This window comes from Notolepis coatsorum (assembly GCF_963971535.1).
Source record: "Notolepis coatsorum genome assembly, chromosome: 5".
Taxonomy (NCBI): Eukaryota; Metazoa; Chordata; class Actinopteri; order Aulopiformes; family Paralepididae; genus Notolepis; species Notolepis coatsorum.
In genome coordinates, this window is record NC_140169.1 from 147,158,377 (window position 1) to 147,180,089 (window position 21,713).

Consider the following 21,713-nt stretch of genomic DNA (forward strand, 5'->3'; position numbering starts at 1 on the left):
AACAAATGTTATAATAAAAGCCCTTCGTTCTATACACTTGTCTGATTGAAAACTTTATTAACAGACCGCAGAATGTGCACAACTTGCCTGCCTTGCTATGGTCCGGTAAATACGCTGATGTTATTGAACGTGTAACTATATAACGTTAATGCCACAAAACGAATGCCTTTGTTAATCAAGTAGTAACTTTATAATAATAAGAAGAAGAAAGGGTCGGGGGGGGGGGTAACCACCGGGCGCTACCAGCCTACCACCCCTGCCCGCGACACCGAGTGAACGACGGCGCACGACCAGAGGGGAGACTTCGAATCCGTGTTTCACTTTCAATAACGAATGCGTGCTTGCCGAATCCCAAACAATATTCATGCTGCAAAGTCATCCTCTAAAGATATACATTTAGACTAGAGGCAGGCTATATGCTATAAAGAGTAGACAAAAAAAATTAAATAAAAATGCATTCCAACGGTTATATTGCGGCGGTATGAAATATTACGCAAATTTGTGCGGTAAGGAAAATATCAATACCGCGGCAGCTCTACCGGAGGGGACACGTGATGCAAGGCTTATATCCTCACTACAGCCGACCAGTGGGAGGCATAGTCTAGCAACATTCAAGACAGGGGAGGGAAGAATTGGCAATACGAAATTGGGATGCGAGAAATTTTAAAAGGAGAAAAAGTGGATAAAAAATATATATATAAAATTAATAAATTGCCACACTATGCAATGAATTGCCATTTATTTTTAAATTGTAATGTTGAAGTGACCAACGAGAGAATGTAATGGCTGATGAGGAAGTGGTTGGTTAGCGTTGGCATTAACTTAATGGATCATGGGGCGGCTAGGTGGTGTAGTGGGCAAGGCGCTCGCCATCAACGGTGGAGACGCTGGGTTCGAATCCAGCTCTTGGCGTTGCTATCAGCTTGGCTGGTCGTTCATACTAACACAATTGGCAGTGCTAGGGGTGGGAAAGCTGATGGGTGGGTCCTGGGCGTTGTGGACAGCGACCCCTACAGTTCGGTCGGGGCGCCTGCTCAGCGAGGGTAGGATCTGGTGAGAGGTAGTGCGGCCTTCCACACGTTGCACTCTCCCGGTGAGAATCTGCGCGGCCAGGCTGGCTGCCGGCTGGCTGCACATGCGTCGGAGGAAAGCATGTGACAGTCTCTGGCCTCCCGGACCAACAGTAGGGGGGAGTGCGCAACAACCAGGAAGGGGGTTGGGAATTGGCATAACGACTAAAAACAGTGGGATGGGAGAAAAATCGGAAAAAGGAGGGGGGGAAAAGATTATAATAAAAATAAATAAAAAACGTAATGGATCATCTTAGTTCCTACTGGGCCAACACTCTAAGAGATGGGAATAAGTGGCAGTGTTTGCAGGGCTATATATATATTCTATATTATAGCTATGGATACAATACTATGGCCCATTTGACATCACCTATCTATCGTTCAATATATGAAAAAGAATACATTTCTTCGTCAATATGTTGCCGTGTTATACCGTGGTGAATATAAGTATAGTTTTAGAGTGATCCTGTCTAATCCCAGAAAACAACGATATACAGTAAAATGTGATTTTCACTAAATATATAAAATAGGTATTATGTTTCATCATGAATACATGAAAGGGGGGGGGGGTTGTTGCTTTGATCGTCACCAACGGCATACGTTGTGGAGTAACGTTACACACGCATGTTGCGATCTAGGTGAAGTCATGGCTGGATCACAGCAGGATTGATATCATATGGTCCTTACCTTCACTAGGAGGTACCCAAAAAAGAATATTCCAATTGTCTGATCGTGAGTCCAAGTACCGGTGTCCATCGTGTCGCCAACATAATCCACCACAACAGATGCATCGGAGGCATTGGACGCTTCTCGATGGGATCGGGATACCCGCCCGCCTCACCCGACAAAGAAAAGTGGGACCGGAGACATTTGTTCAACGCACAGGCCAAGATATAATGTTTCAAAGGGTGCTCGATACTGCCACCTGGGTGGATGCGGCCGGTATAGCACTTTGGCATTCTCAGGATGATTCCCCATGTTAACCCTGTGTGCCTGTAATGAATGGAAATATCGAATAAAAGAAATAACCATGAAAACCCGACCATACTCTGGTCTGGCGCTGACGGTTGGCGAGATAACCCGACTATCATTGGGTCTGGCGTCCAAAGAGTTAACAGACCACTGTGGTCATATGGTCGGCGTTAGTTTGACCCCAGTGGTTTTTATTTATTAATTCAATATTTTATTCATTAACTGATCCTTTTTTTTTCTTTTTTTTTGACAGCCAACCATTGGTTCCCGGCTCACTGTAACCTCTGACATCACTGCCTAATCAAAATATAGTTGATTAGTCTATTAATCGGCCGGTTTGGTCTAACTTTGGTAACGTTGTCAGTTGATTCGTTTTTTTGTTCGTTTTCTTTCACCCATGTGAATTAGAGCCCGACCGATACTGGATCTTTGGGGCCGATACCCATATTAGGGAGTAACCTGGAAGTAAGTAAGCTGGAACCAAACTAGTTTGCATTGTATGTTCTAATAATGAATGTATTGGTAGGTATATTCAAAAGAAAAACAACGTAATTAGTGAAGTCGACTAAAAACACACTTCAATCAATATCTGAAATTAAAAAGAAAAACAAACCTCCTTACTGTCTTTTATCATGCACTCTTAATAATAATCGTCCTTGCCTATATTACTACCTACTATACGTCTCTACTACTATGCACTCAACACTGCAGAACTTGTAAGTCGCTTTGGATAAAAGCGTCAGCTAAATGTAAATGTAATGTCACTGGCAAAACGTCTCATGTCCTCTTATTAACTTTAAACCATGTATTCTCTACTCTATCAAGCTAGACATCTGATGTCCTCTACTAACCTGAAACTACGTATTCTCAAGCTTAGCTATGAGCTTCATGCAGACAGTGCTGCTGCGTCTGTATTGTAGAGTATTGTAAACAGAGTATTATGACTGACTGACATGTAAACATGGAGTTGGACTGTGCTCTGCTGGACAAACTGACCACACCACACTATTTCTAAATTACCCCACACATTCTTCTCTGCATTATGTTGTGTTAAATATATATATTTTTTTATATTGGCACCTGTCTGCCAACATATCCTCCAATCCCGTTATGTCTGTGATAGGCCAATATCGGCCTACTGATTAATCAAGTTATCTGTGGAGTCGGACGTGGGAAATTCGACAGGATTATTATTTGAGTTTGTCTACGTTATTTACAAGATTGATCCTTTTTCATATAGCTTTTCTTTCTCACGTCCTCTCCCTCTCTCCATCCCTCCCTCTCTCCATCCCTCTCTCTCCATCCCTCCCTCTCTCTCCATCCCTCCCTCTCTCTCCATCCCTCCCTCCAGCGTATGAAGTTCCTGCTCTTGCAGCAAAAATACTTGGAGTACTTGGAAGACGGCAAGGTCCTGGAGGCTCTGCAGGTGCTGCGTGGGGAGCTGACGCCACTCAAGTACAACACGGACAGAATCCACATACTCAGCGGGTACAATCACACCTTCTGTCTGCATCACATACTCATTTTACAGCCAACTACAGCATCGCAAAAACTACAATGAGGGCACGTGACGCACACACACACGAACTAACGTTAAATAATCGTTTTCTTTCATTTTTTTTAAGAAAAAAGTATTAAATTTTTTTTTTATTCTTTTACACATGCAACAAAAATCGAATCTCATTTTGAAATCGCTACCTGTTGAGTGGATCACCATGGTGCAATGCAATCACCTCCGAAGCTGTCTGCCACTGTCGTGTCCATAGGCAGCGTAGCGATTTCAAAATTAGATTTGATTAAAATGTATTGTCATTATACAGCACAATACATACATATACATACACACCATCCAACGTAAAAAAAAATAAAACTGAACCAAGAGTGATTTGAACTTGTGACCATAGGCTCCACAGCCAGCAGACTAACGAGGTGAGCTAAGTCTGATGTTAAAACTGAGTGACTAATCCATGATTTACACTTGTGCCAATTGCGTTTGTCCCTAATCTTTAGTATTAATTAATAAATCAGATGTCATGCTAATATGTCATGTTCTACAGTAGGACTTACTACTGTGATACCCATTAACACTTTAATCGCCAAAAACGCTGGAACACGTCTTTCCCCGCCATGCTCATTCTGCCAAAGACGCTGGACCACGTCTTTGATATCAATATTTCAAAAATCTGTGATCGAAATCATATTTCTCCCCCGGAGACCTGAGATCTACTGTTGAGCCCCTCTCAACTCTCCAATGGTTCAAGAGCGCCATCTGGTGGCCGATCGGCGGATCGCCCAAACAGGAAGTGACGCGCCTGAAGTGGTGCTCGCCCATATTTCGTCCGGGAACTCGCTATCGTTAGCGGGACTCCATCTTGATACACTGGACATCGATCGGTTGCAAATAACTCGATAAACAACATGATTTTGACGTATATACTATTATACAACCTGGAAATGGATCGGATATTTCTACATCCCATAATAGGAAAATTTCTGTTCCACGCTCATCGCCCAACGGCGTGAGGAAGCTACGGTAAGATTCAGCGTTATTTTTCAATGTGTTTGATACTAACTGCTTTAATGATCATATCACCCACACTAGATGAATCATATAACGTTGGCCACGGAATTATAAACGACCCCCCCCCCCATCCGGTCATCATCAGATCATACTTAGTAACTTCTAGAAGCACGTCCATTTGAAATGTTTTATCTCACGCAGATTCCTATCAAACTGTATTTCATCATCAATATAATGCATTTAGGGCTATAAATCAAGTTCTGGAGAAAGCTGCAGAAAACGATAAAAACATACTTATACTTTAGACCGTATTTTAGTATGAATATGTGAATGAAAAAGTATAACGTTGCTACACCCTGAACAATAGATATAGGACGTTGAATGGGCCATAGTAATGTCAATTTAGCAATACAATTTAAAAAGTTATAGCCCTGCAAAGAAGGGGAACTTCTCCATGTTAAATAGGGCTGGCGAAGGGATGGTATATCATGAATTTAACCCTGGCGATCAAAGTGTTAAAACAGTAATTCGAATAATAGAAGCCTACTTTGCTGGAATGATTAATTTCAAAGATGAATTGGATAATGCAGGCGCGAGCTGGGCGTAACTGGCGTAGATAACTTACCGGGGGCAAAACTAGCGTACCCAGAACATTTGTTTCCCCTCTATGCCTAAATGCTAAGGATTTGGGGGGTAAACCGTATATATATATATATATTGTGTTTTCTCGACAATCCCATTTCGCTGCAATACAAATTATTGGAGTGAGGTGAACATACTGAGAACTTTTATGTTATTAGGTAAAACAGATTTTATTTTGGCTGATGTTTCCCCATCAGGGTTTCCATTGGGGACATACTTTGCAGTTGAAAAAAGGTATAAAATACATTACAATATCGTGACTCTGGTATTGTGATAATATTGTATCGTGGGGACTCTAGTATTGTCACACCTACACATATTTACGGTGCTGTCGACATAAAATCAATACTTCACAGCATTATCCACCTTATTGTCCACTAGGGGTGGAAATGTTCACAAAATGGACAGTTCGGTTCGTATCATGATTTTGGGCTAACGGTTTTCGGTTCGGTTCGATATACGTTTTTTTTTTTTTTTTATTATTTAAATTTAACACTTTGGTTGCCTTGGGTTAAATTCATGATATACCATAGGTTGCCGGCTCTATTTGTCTATGGAGAAGTACCCCTTCTTTGCAGGGCTATAACTTTTTAAATTCTATTGCTACATTGCCATTATTAGGGCCCATTCAAAGTCCTATATGTATTGTTCATTGTGTAGCAACGTTAAACTTTTTCATTCACATATTCATAGTAAAGTATGGTCTAATGTATAAGTATGTTTTCATCTCTTTCTGCAGCTTTCTCCAGAACGTGATCTATAGCCCCAAATGCATTATATTGATGATGCAATACAGTTTTATGGCAATCAGCGCGATATAAAAAATTCCAACTAGACGTACTTCTAGAAGTTACTACACGTCATCTGATGTTGACCGGATGGGCGAGGGGGCGTTTATAATTCCGTGGGCAGCGTTATACCAATCATCTAATGTGGGTCAAATGTTGATAATAGCAGTTAGTATCGAAGACGGTAACGTTACACGCTGAAACTCACCCCAGTCTCCACGCGCCGTTGGGCGATCATCGTAGAGTAGAAGTCTTATCATTATGGGATGTAAATTTACCCGGTCCATCTCCAGCTTGTATAATGGTATATACGTCCAAATGAATGAATGAATGAATGAATGAATGAATCATGTTGTTTATCGAGTTATTGGCAATCGATCACTGTGTAGTGTGACGAGCCAGAGTCCCGGGACCTATAGCCAGTGCCCGGAAGTACTACGGACGTCTAGCACAACCTCTATGGCACATCCTGTTAAGCGATTGCGCCGATCGGCCACCAGATGGCGCTCCTGAACCGCCAGAGAGCTCAGTGGGTCCTGCTGGTGGATCTCAGGCCAGCGGAGGGGACATATGAATCCGATCGCAGATTTTTGAAATATTGATATAAGGACGCTGTACAGCTTCCTCCGGCAATGACGTCTAAACACGTTTCATGGCAGTCAAAGTGTTAACACAAAAAAAACTAAACATGCTTCTCATTTATTATTTATAAAAAAAAATAGTTTACGCTGTTTACAGCCTTAAATCATGTTTGGCACACAAAGACCGAACTGACTGAAAAATATAGGCTACATAAGTATTAACAATTATTACAAAGTATAATTGTATTACAATATGCTCAGCCAGCACTAGACTTTCCTTTCTTTAATATAAACACAAAAAAACAATGTCAACAATGTTTAAATTCCCTGATTGTCAGTTCTTAACACTTTGTCTGCCAGGCATTGTACCCATCCTTATGCCCAGTCTGCCAGTGCTGTAACCCTATGGAGATGTTTACCTTCTTTGCAGGGCTATAACTTTTTAAATATTATAGCTATATCGACATTACTATGGCCCATTCAACATCGGGTATCTATCATTCCGGATGTGGGAACGTTATATTTTTTCATTCATACATTGTCATGTTAGTACCGTCGAGAATATAAGTGTTTTAAGGTTTTCTGCAGTAATTCCTAAAACGCAAGTTATAGGCCGTGACACATATGATAGATTATCGATTGGCGTTTATTTCCTATACACGCTATATTAAAAAATTCAAATGTATATGATCGGTATACATTATGCTTCATCATGCGTGAAGGAAAGGGGGGGGGGGGTTGTTATAAGTCGTTGATCGTCAGTAACGGCTTTATTTAGTATGGGTTGATATGTTGATCAGATGGATTGCCGTGAAATGAATAAACAATCGGGCTAAAAATAACGTTATATTCCTCTTACCGTTCGCCGATGAGACTGGAGGAAAAATATTCCAATTATTTGACGTCGATCTGCTAGATCCATTTCCCGCTTGTATGACGCAATAAACGCCGAAATCTATTGATTATTGCATTTCGAAAGCGATCCCATGCACTAGAGTGTGTATCTAGACCCACGTTACAAGATATTACTGCCGGAGGAATTTCCCCGATACACAGAGCGCCACTTCCGGTTTGGCTTGGAGTGTAACTCGCCCGACATCCACCAGGCGGCGGTATTGAGGCGTTGCAATATCAGACAGGGTGCAGCTGCAGTCCCGGAGGGAGGCTGGATGAATTATGAATGCCATGGCGAAAAAATTTAATATTGATCCCAAAAACGTGTTTATTCGTTGTTGGCGCACAACGCATGGCGGGCAATAACGAATTATCACGTTTTTGGCGCACAATGTGTTGTTAATGAAAAGATTAGTTTTCCTCTTGAAATTAAAGTGCAGTATTTGAAATACAATGAAAGGAATATGGCTGGATTTCTTATCAAAGGGAAAAGTGTCAGTTATTTAAAATAAATAAATAAACAAATTAGAAGGCCATCAATATAAATTGCAGCATACATCAAACTAACACACACACACTGTACTGTTTCAAAACAACACTGCTCTGTTCATTCTATTTTTAAAATACGTACATTATCTCATTATCTGTCTACATTTATTTAGAGTGACTAACATTATTTAACTATTGAGTGCAACTGTGGTGGATTAACGTAATTCGGTGAGTTGGAACTATATGGGTTGTGGGGTCCGCACGGACAAGTTAGCGTCACGGACCTTCTCGACTCCTAACGTTACCGGAGTTGAATCGTGTTGAAAACATGCAGTGGAAAAGCGGCAATAGTCCCGGTTGGAGTTAGTAAACACTGTTGTATGTTAGCCTTCTTGGATGTTGAATAAACGCCTATCATTGTCTTTAAACACCCCGCCTCTCAGACTCCCATTTCCTCCTCTGCTAGCTAGTAGCTACGGTAACATTTCATTGACTGTATTAGCCGGCGGGCTACCATAGTTAAAACGTGCGTTGTGTTGTACAAACTGCTAACGTTATGGCAAGATGTGTGTAGGCCTATGTAATGTTAATGGCTATGTTTTTAAAGTCGTAATGAATTGATTTATATTGCGCTTGCCATTTACACAAACTGACTGGCACCTGCAGTGCTGCTGCTGCCTGCAGCCAGCGCTCACCTCTCTCGCCTCCGTGCCAAATGAAGCTTTTTTTTTTTTTTTTATAAAATTTGCTCATCCCCTGAACCGTACAATACACAGACACCCTGAACCGAGGAGGTCGTGCCGAACGGCGTATGGTTCGAATGCGTATCGTTCCACCCCTATTGTCCACGCTTAAAAGCAAAGTCCACCTTTTAAAAGAGAACTGTCCCATGTTTGTCCTGCAGTCTCGACTGCCGTGTTGTCTCAAGATCAGTATTTGTGAACCTGAACAACCCTCTCTCCCAAATCTGGAATCCAGAGAGCAGAGTCTTGACTTCAAGCTTGGGTTTGGGTCTCTGAGTCAAGTCAAGTGGTCCTTTATTAATCCCCTTGGTGAGATGCAGCTGTCATAACAGCATAGGGGAGGTACGGGCAGGAAAAAAGATAATAATAGAAATAGTAGTAGTAGTAGTAGTAATAATAGAGTAGAACATAATAGAACCGGTAGGCTTGCGGGAGCACGGTAGGCTTACCGCAACCTTTGCAACCACTTTGACATCGGAGTATAAATTAGGCATAACATAACCGAGGCACACTTTTATGTCGTGTCTTCCTGCTGTTCCCTGAGCGCTTGTGGTCGTGTCTTCCTGCTGTTCCCTGAGCAGTTGTGGTCGTGTCTTCCTGCTGTTCCCTGAGCGGTTGTCTTCCTGCTGTTCCCTGAGCGCTTGTGGTCGTGTCTTCCTGCTGTTCCCTGAGCGCTTGTGGTCGTGTCTTCCTGCTGTTCCCTGAGCGCTTGTGGTCGTGTCTTCCTGCTGTTCCCTGAGTGGTTGTGGTCGTGTCTTCCTGCTGTTCCCTGAGCGCTTGTGGTCGTGTCTTCCTGCTGTTCCCTGAGTGGTTGTGGTCGTGTCTTCCTGCTGTTCCCTGAGCGCTTGTCTTCCTGCTGTTCCCTGAGCGCTTGTGGTCGTGTCTTCCTGCTGTTCCCTGAGCGCTTGTGGTCGTGTCTTCCTGCTGTTCCCTGAGTGGTTGTGGTCGTGTCTTCCTGCTGTTCCCTGAGCGCTTGTGGTCGTGTCTTCCTGCTGTTCCCTGAGCAGTTGTGGTCGTGTCTTCCTGCTGTTCCCTGAGCGCTTGTGGTCGTGTCTTCCTGCTGTTCCCTGAGCGCTTGTGGTCGTGTCTTCCTGCAGGTACCTGATGTGCAGTCATGCTGAGGACCTCCGAGCCAAGGCAGAGTGGGAGGGCAAGGGCATCGCCTCACGCTGCAGACTGCTGGACAAACTACAGAGTGAGCACATGTTACACACACTAAACTGACTCCCCCCCCGCCCCGCCCCCCCGCCCTCTTTTCTCAATACTCCAATCACAACCATTGCTTCCCTCTGACAAACAAAACATACAAAACAAAGTTTGTACAAGGGAAGTGACGGTTCTGATCAGAGGATCAAGAAAAGAGGGCGGGGGGGTTTGAGATCAAGGTCAATTCATACAAGAACATCTCTTGGAGCTCAACACTGTTAGCGGCTGCTTGCCCCATGTCAACATAAACATACTAGTGGTCGACAGTGTTGGTGGAGTTGCCTCGCTGAGGCACCGCTGGCACTGCAGTTGATTTCTTGTTGGACCTGTTGCAGGTTTTTGCTAATATATCAACTGACTGAAAATCAAATATAGTTTGTTCTAGAATTTGTTTACATCTGTTTTTGTTCAGGTGAAACCTAACCCCAAATTGCCTTCTTCACGTAAACCCGGTGGTTTGTCCCGCCTCCTCCTCCCCACAGCGTATCTCCCCCCGTCAGTGATGCTGCCCCCCCGGCGGCTCCAGACGCTGCTGCGCCAGGCGGTGGAGCTCCAGAGGGACCGCTGCCTCTACCACAACACCAAGCTGGACAGCAGCCTGGACTCCGTCTCCCTGCTGCTGGACCATGTCTGCAGCCGGTCAGTACTGATGCCGTGTGTCCTGACCCGACGTGTCCACACACCACAAATAGAACCATCAACTGATTCATAAATTAAGCCCTTTCATGTCTACACTTTTTCTACACAATTTTCTCAGAATTCTATCTTGGAATTCTACTCCATAGCCTTCGATGGCCATAGACTTCTCACACTGTGTCGTCATTTTGACAAGCCTGGTTCCTTGTTTTTCTTCGCCTATGTAAATGAACAGTGTTAACAGTAATTTTGTCAGAAAAGTGGCAGTTTTTTTTACTTTAACTTGAGGACTGCATACTTTTTTTGCTAAGCTTATCTTTATACTTTATACTCGGGGCATGAAATTAAGGATTGGTGCTAGATTGAGAAGGGGCCGTCTCTCGGAGGATCAAATTAATGATAGTTTGCGGCATATAGAACGGACATTCATACACAGCAACGCGCCTCAACGAGGTGTGATAAACATGAATTGATATATTTTCCTTGGCATGAACCAGGAAATAGTATTTACCATTAGGGACCTGCATGACGCTTCTTTCTCTATTCAATAACGTTTTACCCTGATGGATGATTTACAATAAAGTGTTCAAAAAGAAAAGTAGGCTACTTACATTCTTGACACTAGAACTCCCAAAATAGCGTTAGCATAAAAGAAGGCAGGCCAGCTGTAGTTTACATCGCTTGGATAAAACTGTCTTGAGGTTCCACAAGTTAATTGTAAAGGCCGAATGAGTGTTTTTTGTTATGGATTATTATTATTAATATTATTATTATCATTATTATTACCAAATAATACAAACAAAAAACATTAATCAAAATCCGAAGTATTTCCAGCCGGGGCTTGAGATTGCTCAGAGTGCAAATCACTGTCTTTGCACGTTATTCAGTTAAATGACGTTGCGTGTCTCCTATCCATCATGCAGCGCATTCAGGCCCACGCCCACAATCAATTATTATTATTTATTTTTTTAACAAGTCGATTATTAATTTGAATATAGAATATTCGTTGACAGCTACTGCATCACCCCTGAGTGGAACATGGTAAAGAAACTTAAAACGTTCCCCCACTGTACCGAAAACCCTGTACCGACCTGTGACTTCAAAACCCAGGTACGATACCGAACCATGGTTTTTGTGTACCGTTACAGTACACCCCTACTAACGGCCGGGCATGGCATTTAGAGTAAGTCCAGTTCAATCTATGTTAAGAATCGCATCTATACGACATTGTTTCCGTGTTTTAAAAGTATGGAGTTATTACTGACTATAGGTTTTTAATGGGACTAAAAGAATGTCCGACAACGGCCAAAAATGTGGCACCTTGAGTGCCAACGGTCCGGTGCCCCGGAACCCTGTTGCGTGCCAACATCCACTTCAATGATAGAGCTCTCATATTTGCGAACGCATAAACTATATCTTAAATTATGGCTATGTGTCTAATCTGGCCGTCGCTTATCAATGACTTGTTTGCAGTCAACATTGTCGAAACGGATTGTTTTTTAATCTGTTCATTTCCGTTTTATACCATTTTGAAAAACGCTCGTTTCTTGAAAGTTTCAGATAATTCAGATTCTGTGATAATCAATCGCCCTTTACTGGAATACACAAACTGTAATTTTTCTGCCTATTTATGAATAATTTTCAAATAAACGCTAGATTATCGATAGTATATGTGTACTTATGCACGCTAGAGAAGCGGGCTGAAAAATCGATTATCTATTTCCTGATCAGCAGCACACACACACACACACACATATGGCCCATGTTGATATATCTGTGAAAAAAGCTCTGATTATCCCAAGACTGGTCAAATAGATTCCTTACCTCAGATCAGATGTTCTCCAAAAAGATTATTCCAATTCCTGATCGCAATTCCAAATATCGATTGCGTTTATTGGTCCAACGCTGGGTACTGGAAACACACATTATCCGCTGTTCTGGTGGTCGGCGATGACTTCGATCGTCTCGGGTTACTTGTCTGACAAGTAAAATGTGGAAGCAGGACTTTTTTTTTCTCCATGAGTTTCATTCAATCCAATCCAAAGGGGTGCTGTACCATCCGGAGAGACGATGGGGGGCGGTATTTTCCCAATGGAGATCAGAGAGAGTTCCAGTGGTAACGTGAGGCTAGATTGATGAAATATGAATGGAAATCGCGAAGAAAAAAAAAAAAAGAGATATTTCGTCTTTCTGGCACTCAACGGTTGGCATGAACTAACGAGAAATCTCGTCCTTGGCACTCAAAGTGTTAGGTTCGGACCTTGCTTTAAAAGTCAGACACCTCTTGACCTTTAACCCGTTGATGTGTTAACAGGAAGCAGTTCCCGTGCTACACGCAGCAGATCCTGACAGAGCACTGTAACGAGGTGTGGTTCTGTAAATTCTCCAACGACGGAACCAAGTTGGCCACCGGCTCCAAAGACACTACCGTCATCGTCTGGCAGGTGGACCCGGTGAGTCGGATACACACGTTCTACACACACACACACACACACACACACTCACACACACTGGCTTCCCATGGTCCTGTAAAAGTTATTGAAATTGACCATTGAAAAATCATAATCAGGATTATTTTTTATTGAAATCACAATTATTAAAACCTGATTACCCGTTGATTTGAGAACATCATATGATGATTACTGAATTTGTTCTACCTTTCTTCTCGACCAAAGGCTGCCTTTCTGTCATCTTCTTCAAGTTACCAAAGAAGTTTAGAAATAACTGGAGAATCCCCCCCCCCCCCCCCCCCCCTCCTCAAAACAAGCTGAAACTACTGTTTGGGCTTGGGAGGGAGGGGCGGAGTACACCGCTGTGAAGGAAGGGTGCGCTGCATTTATAACACGAGACAGAGCACAGCATGCAACACAACAATCGTTTTATTTCTATTTTCTTTTCATGATCGTGGGAAGCCAAAATCGTAATTGAAACTTGATTTAATCGGCCAGCCCTAGTATAATATAACAGACCCTCATCTGCACCTTTGTTTACACTGTTTATTTTTCTCGTATTTTTATATTCATATAAAATTGTATTGCCTATATATCTATGTACCTCCCCTCCCCATGCTGCTATTACCCTGCCCATACCTGTACCTCCCCTCCCCCACGCTGCTATTACCCTGCCCATACCTGTACCTCCCCTCCCCCACGCTGCTATTACCCTGCCCATACCTGTACCTCCCCTCCCCCATGCTGCTATTACCCTGCCCATACCTGTACCCCCCCTCCCCCATGCTGCTATTACCCTGCCCATACCTGTACCTCCCCTCCCCCATGCTGCTATTACCCTGCCCATACCTGTACCTCCCCCTCCCCCACGCTGCTATTACCCTGCCCATACCTGTACCTCCCCTCCCCCATGCTGCTATTACCCTGCCCATACCTGTACCCCCCCCTCCCCCATGCTGCTATTACCCTGCCCATACCTGTACCTCCCCTCCCCCATGCTGCTATTACCCTGCCCATACCTGTACCTCCCCTCCCCCATGCTGCTATTACCCTGCCCATACCTGTACCTCCCCTCCCCATGCTGCTATTACCCTGCCCATACCTGTACCTCCCCTCCCCCATGCTGCTATTACCCTGCCCATACCTGTACCCCCCCTCCCCCATGCTGCTATTACCCTGCCCATGCCTGTACCTCCCCTCCCCCACGCTGCTATTACCCTGTCCATACCTGTACCTCCCCTCCCCCATGCTGCTATTACCCTGCCCATACCTGTACCTCCCCTCCCCCATGCTGCTATTACCCTGCCCATGCCTGTACCTCCCCTCCCCCATGCTGCTATTACCCTGCCCATACCTGTACCTCCCCCTCCCCCACGCTGCTATTACCCTGCCCATACCTGTACCCCCCCTCCCCCATGCTGCTATTACCCTGCCCATACCTGTACCTCCCCTCCCCACGCTGCTATTACCCTGCCCATACCTGTACCTCCCCTCCCCATGCTGCTATTACCCTGCCCATGCCTGTACCCCCCCTCCCCCATGCTGCTATTACCCTGCCCATACCTGTACCTCCCCTCCCCCACGCTGCCATTACCTTGCCCATGCCTGTACCCCCCCTCCCCCATGCTGCTATTACCCTGCCCATACCTGTACCTCCCCTCCCCCACGCTGCTATTACCCTGCCCATACCTGTACCCCCCCTCCCCCATGCTGCTATTACCCTGCCCATACCTGTACCTCCCCTCCCCCACGCTGCCATTACCTTGCCCATGCCTGTACCCCCCCTCCCCCATGCTGCTATTACCCTGCCCATACCTGTACCTCCCCTCCCCCACGCTGCTATTACCCTGCCCATACCTGTACCTCCCCCTCCCCCACGCTGCTATTACCCTGTCCATACCTGTACCTCCCCTCCCCCATGCTGCTATTACCCTGCCCATACCTGTACCTCCCCTCCCCCATGCTGCTATTACCCTGCCCATACCTGTACCTCCCCTCCCCCACGCTGCTATTACCCTGCCCATGCCTGTACCTCCCCTCCCCCATGCTGCTATTACCCTGCCCATACCTGTACCTCCCCCTCCCCCACGCTGCTATTACCCTGCCCATACCTGTACCTCCCCTCCCCATGCTGCTATTACCCTGCCCATACCTGTACCTCCCCTCCCCCATGCTGCTATTACCCTGCCCATACCTGTACCTCCCCTCCCCCATGCTGCTATTACCCTGCCCATACCTGTACCTCCCCTCCCCATGCTGCTATTACCCTGCCCATACCTGTACCTCCCCTCCCCCATGCTGCTATGACACCCGAAATTCCCCAAAAGGATCAATATAGGAATATCTTATCTTATCTCACACATGTACACACACGCACACATGCACACACACACACAGGCCTCCCACGGTCCTGGAAAAGTAATTGAAATTGTAACCCCCCCTCCCCTCTGAGCTACGGGAGGGAACATATAAAAGGGAACATTATTGTCTGAACTGAATGCAGCCCAGAATTCATTTTGGACCCAGCGGCATGCTGGAGCTGTAGAACAATGGTCCTGTGACGGCCCACAGGTTCTGGACTTCTACATATTGTGAAGCCTCGAGTCATATATTTTATTTTTTACTTGTGCTGTTTTGTGGGGCAAATTCTAATTAAACAAAACGCTTACTAGGAAGGACACAAAATGGCGACCATAAAATGTCTGCAGATGGGCATGGTAGGGATGCTCAATTATGGCAAAAACCATAATCACAGTTATTTTGTATTGATATTGAAATCATGATTATTACATGATTACATATGATTTGAGAACATCATATGATGAGGACTGAATTTATTATTTATTATTATTTATTCTTCTCGACCAAGGGCTGCCTTTCTGTCGTCTTCTACAAGTTACCAAAGTAGTTTGAAAGTTGCTGAAGAAACATACCGTGGCTCCTTCCTCCTCCTCCCTCCCTCCTCCTCCCTCCTCCTTCCTCCTCCTCCCTCCTCCTTCCTCCTCCTCCCTCCTCCTCCCTCCTCCTCCCTCCTCCTCCCTCCTCTCCTCCCTCTCCTCCTTCCTCCTCCCTCTCAACACGAGCTGAAACTACTGTTTGGGCTAGCCGTGAAGGAAGGGTGCACTGCATTTACAACACAAGACAAAATGAGAGTAACGCGGCATGTGGCACAATCTTTTTTATCTCTTGTCTTGTTTTCGTGATCGTGGGAAGCCAAAATAAATTGTAATTGACATTGAAACTCTATTCAGGGTTTGCACAAGGTCCTTGACGTGCTTAACCCATTCTCTGCCGGAGCTTATATCCATCGCTGTAGCCTCTCTGCCAGCGCTATAAGTCTATGGAGATGTTCACCTTCTTTGCAGGGCTATAACTTTTTAAATTGTATTGCTAAATTGACATTACTATGGCCCATTCAACATCAATTATCTATCGTTCAGGATGTAGGAACGTTTAACTTTTTCATTCACACATTCATACAAAAATACTGTCTAGAGTATAAATATGTTTTTATCGTTTTCTGCAGTATTTCCTAGAACGTGAGATATAGACATAAATGCATATATTAGATTATCAAATGGCGTTTGACACAGATGAACGTTATATTAAAAATGTCAACTGTACATGGTCCTAGACGTTATGACTTATCATCTGCGGGTGAACGGAGGGGGGGGGGGGGGGGGGGGGGGTCGGCGTTTATAATTCCGTGGCCGACGTTAAATCATTTATGTAGTATGGGTGATATATAGATCAGAGCAATTTGTATGGATAATAATAAACAAAAACGCTGAAACTCACGGCAGCTTCCTCTTACCGTTGGGCGATCACACTGGCGCAAACAGATCCCAGTTATGTGATGTTGATCGAGGTGATCCAGTTCCGGTTTGTATATTACTAATATACGTCCAAATCATGTTGTTTATTGAGTTATGGCAACGTATCGATATCCACGGTGTCTGGATTGAGTCCCGGGAGCGATAACGAGTGGCCGGATGGAATAGGGAGACCACACCGGCGTCACAATTATCGACATCCGGTTGCAACTCGCCGATCGGCCACCAGGTGGCAGTATTGAAGCGTTGCAGAGTTGATCGGAGTCCTACAGCACCAGCCAAGACTCCGTGGGTGACATATGAATACCATGACGAAAATATGAAATATTGATCTCAAAGACGCCTTACGGCGTCATTGGCAGACAACGCATGGTGGAGAAAGACGCCTTAACACGTCATTGGCGAAAAAAGGGTTAAAGTGCTTGCAGACCTGGTGTCTGAAGCGAGGGCTTCACCAGATCGCATGGAATACTTTTTGGGACGCCGGATTCATTATGCTGTATAGGGTTATGGTGTGTGCCAAATGGACATATGATCTACCAGATGGCGATCAAATAATTGGACAATTATTTTTGGAATCCAACCGGCCAAAGGTAAGAGCAATTTGACGTCAATTTCAGCTTGATCGTGCAAGGATTTCATAGCCATACCCCAGTTCAGTGTATGTTGTGGTAATAACGAATGCCATTATTGGCAATCAATTAATCACAAACGCCCCCCCCCCCCCCCCCCCCCTTCACGCATTCATGATGGAACATGATACCGATCATAATGCATTTGGATTTTTAACTAGCGTGTGTAGGGACGAAACGGCAATGGATTTAACGTTATTAGTAGGGATGCTCGATATTGGCTTTTTTACCGATATACCAATATTGTCCAACTCTTAATTTCCGATACCGATATCAACCGATACCGATATATGCAGGGTTTCCCCCCCCAAAAAACTGAATAATTTCAGGTAATTAACATTACATATATCTTGTCGTGTAAGTAACACAACATTATGCATACTTTGACAATAAATAAAATAATAATTTGTTCTTACTTGCTTGCCTGGGTAAATAAAGGTTAAATAAATGTAAAAAAAAATATATCGGTAGCCCGATAATATCGGACATCCCTAGTTATTAGCGTTGCTCCTTATAAATAGCCTCACAGGAATGATCCCAGATCATTCCGATATAACACTCATATTCACCACGGCATATTCACCACGGCATAAAACGGGAACGTATCGATGGAAACATTATTTCTTTATGGCATATTGAACGGAAGGTTCATACTGTCAATTGACAATGATATTGGATCCATAGCTATAATATAAAATATAGGTTTAGCTCTACAAACAACGTGACGCACAGTGAACGTTTGTAATGGAAAGCAGGCCTGACAACAATGATTCTGATGTGTTAATTGCCCTTTTAAAATGGAAAATAGTGCTTAGGAAATAATTTTGAATTTTATTTTGCAATGTCTGTGGGAACCCTGCTTTGAAACTCGCCCAGCGATTTGGCCTGGTAACACATGAGAGAACCCAGTGTTTGTGTGTGGTAGGAGAGCTGGTAACACGTGAGAGAACCCAGTGTTTGTGTGTGTGGTAGGAGAGCTGGTAACACGTGAGAGAACCCAGTGTTTGTGTGTGTGGTAGGAGAGCCACCAGCTGAAGCTGCTGCGGACCTTAGAGGGCCACGCCTACGGGGTCTCCTACCTGGCCTGGAGCCCCGACGACGCCTACCTGATCGCCTGTGGGCCCGATGACTGCTCCGAACTCTGGCTCTGGAACATCCAGGTAACACACGCACGCACGCACGCACGCACGCACGCACACACACACACACACGCACACACACCACGCACACACACACACATATACATACACACATATACATACACACTCTCTCTTAGCTGTCCATCGTGTTCGATGATGACGCTTGCTCCAGGGATGGGGAGAGGGGGGGGTGGGGAGGGGAGTTAGCGACACTGCCGCTGGTGCCACTTCTCGTGGGCGTTGAGTCCGATCCTTGAGCCGCACACCCGTCCACAGATGGCGCAAGGGAAGCCAGATACCTGGGGGATGCCAGCCGCCCGCTGGTGTCGTTGCGTGCGCCTCTCAGATCTTCGGTCTTGGTTCGTTTGGTGTATTTGGGAAACTGCAGTGGCACAAGTGACTTGCCAGGCTGATCTGTCGAGTGCCAGAGTTTCAAGCTGCGTGATGTTTGCACACTTTAGGAGGTCCCTGGTGTAGTCCTTAAAGCGTCTCTTTTGGCCTCCAGCAGCCCGCTTTGCTCCTCTCAGTTGGCCATAGAGGACTTGGCGGGGCAGGCGGTGGTCAGGCATACGTATGGTGTGCCCTATCCAACGAAGATGTTTTTTGGCCACAGCTGCGGCCATACAGATTGAGTTGGTGTTGTTGAGGATGTCTGTGTGGGGGACTCGATCTTCCCAGGTCAGGCCGAGGATCCTTTGGAGGCAACGGATGTGGAAAGCGTCCAAGTTGGTGATGTGCCGGCGGTATGGGGTCCAGGATTCTGCTCCATAGAGCAGAGTGGAGAGACATACTGCGTTGTAAACGGCAACCTTAGTGCTGATCTTCAGGTTTCGGTTTTCAAAAACCCTGCTGCGTAGGCGTCCAAAGGATGATGCCGCTTTATTGATACGTGTGTGTATCTCCGCGTCAAGGGAGCAGCATGAGGACAGAGTGGAGCCGAGGTAGGTGAAATGATCCACTGTTTTGAGTGGAACACCGTTTATGTGAAAACTGGGAGGTGTAGAGGTTCGGGAAGTGAGTTGGGACATGACTTCGGTTTTTTGTATGTTGACCTGGAGACCGAAGGATTGGTACAGGCTGGATATGGTGTCGAGAGCATGCTGCATAGACTCTGGACTGTGAGCTAAGATGGCACAGTCATCAGCGTACTGTAGCTCACATACTTGGCAGGATTTTGTCTTTGTGTGTGCCTGGAGCCGGCGGATGTTGAAGAGGCTACCATCAAGGCGGTATTCCACATGGACACCGTCTTCATGTCCCATGGCTCGGCGGAAGAGGCAGGTGACGGCAGAGAGGAGGAGATTAAAGAGCACCGGAGCCAAGACACAGCCCTGCTTCACCCCAACATTAACCTTAAAGGATTCTGACTGGAGTTCACCCGTCTGGACTCTGGCTTGCATCCCGTCATGCAGCTGCTGAAGGATGGAGAGAAACTTGGGTGGTACCCCAAGTTTGTTGAGGAGTTTCCAGAGCAGCTCACGGCTGATGGTGTCGAAGGCTTTGCTTAGGTCTATGAAGGCTATGTAAAGATCCTTGCGATGCTCTCTGCTCTTCTCTAGCAGCTGCCTCAGGACAAAGACCATGTCGGTGGTGGATCTGGTCTTCCGAAAGCCACATTGCGTTTCCGGAAGCGCAGCTTCAGAGATGTTTTCCACCAGCCTGTTCAGCATGATCTTCGCCAGCACTTTCCCTGCGATGGAGAGGAGAGAGATTCCACGGCTGTTTCCGCAGACTGCTCTGTCCCCTTTCTGCTTGTAGATGACCACAATGTTTGCATCCTTCCAGTCCTGTGGGAGGGTCTCATGTTCCCAGATGTTGCAGATCAGGAGGTGCAGACGGCGCGTGAGGAGGTACCCTCCGTGTTTGAAAACCTCTGCTGGGATGCCATCGGGTCCAGGGCTTTTATTGTTCTTTAGACCCGCAATGGCTTGACTGGTCTCAGAGAAGTGTGGTGGGGTGTCCAGGTGCATGACTGGTGGCATGTCTGGGAGATTATCCAGGATATGTGGGTCAGTGGGGTTGGTGTGATTGAGTAAAGACTCAAAGTGGTTTGCCCAGCGGGTGAGGATCTCATGTCGGTCCTTAAAGAGTTTAGAACCGTCGACTGATCGAACTGGAGCAGTCGCCCGCTTCCTGGGGCCATGCAGTGCTTTGATGGCATCGTAAAAGCCCTGGATGTTGTGGCAGTCTGCCAGGCTTTGGATCTCCTTCGCCTTCTGTATCCACCAGGCATCCTCCATAGTCCGGAGGGCTCGCTGGGTTGCTGTTCTTGCTGCAGCAAAGGCAGCTTTCAGGGTGGGAGAACCAGGGCAGGACAGGAGGGCTTTGTGGGCTTATGCTTGGTTTTTAGCAGGGACTGTATCTTGGCTGAGTTACAATCAAACCAGTCCTGGTGTCGTTTCCTCGTCTGGCCAAGTGCCTCAGAGGCTGCGCTGTGGATAGCCTGGCGCAGAGCTGGCCAGTCAGCTGATTCCTCCGGGATCTTATTGAGGTTTTCAGCAAGGAGCTGTCGGAGGTGGTTTTTTGAGGTGGGGGTATTCAGTGCTGCAGAATTTAGTTTCTTATTAGGTGCTACCCTCGGTCCACGGGGTTGGATACTCATAAGGAGTTTGGATCTGACCATGAGGTGATCAGTCCAACACTCGGCTCCACGCATGACTCGGGTGGTAAGGACGTCCTGTCGGTCTTTTTGGCGTACAATCACATAGTCCAGGAGATGCCAGTGTTTAGAGCGGGGGTGCTGCAGGTAGTTTTTGAACCTGTTCTTCATCTGGAAGATGGTGTTGGTTATGACCAGGTGGTGTTCTGCACAGAGGGAGAGGAGCCGAAGCCCGTTGTCATTTATCTTCCCTACTCCATGTCGGCCAATAACTCTGTCCCATACCAGGTGCTCCGTGCCCACTCTAGCATTGAAGTCTCCCATTAATATGAGCTTGTCCGTAGCTGGAGTTTTCTGTAATATTGAGTCGAGGGGCTCGGTAGAAATCCTCTTTGATGTTGAACTCAGCATCTAAAGTTGGTGCATAAGCACTAAGGAGAGTGGCGAAGCGTCCCTTTGCAAGGGGGATGCGCCATGTCATTAAGCGTTCGCTAACACCGATGGGGGACTCTGGGATG

At 45.7% G+C, this 21,713-nt stretch overlaps 1 protein-coding gene across 2 annotated transcripts in view; it reads left to right on the top strand.

Moving 5' to 3' along the window:
• Positions 1-21,713, top strand: part of LOC311228055 (WD repeat-containing protein 26) — a 72,555-nt gene that overhangs the window by 21,047 nt on the left and 29,795 nt on the right. For both annotated transcript variants that reach the window (XM_084313957.1, XM_084313958.1), the window contains exons 4-8: positions 3,394-3,530; positions 9,798-9,895; positions 10,389-10,545; positions 12,857-12,995; positions 18,477-18,617. In XM_084313957.1, the coding sequence (XP_084170083.1) occupies positions 3,394-3,530; positions 9,798-9,895; positions 10,389-10,545; positions 12,857-12,995; positions 18,477-18,617 (672 nt within the window). The remainder of the gene's footprint in view (positions 1-3,393; positions 3,531-9,797; positions 9,896-10,388; positions 10,546-12,856; positions 12,996-18,476; positions 18,618-21,713) is intronic.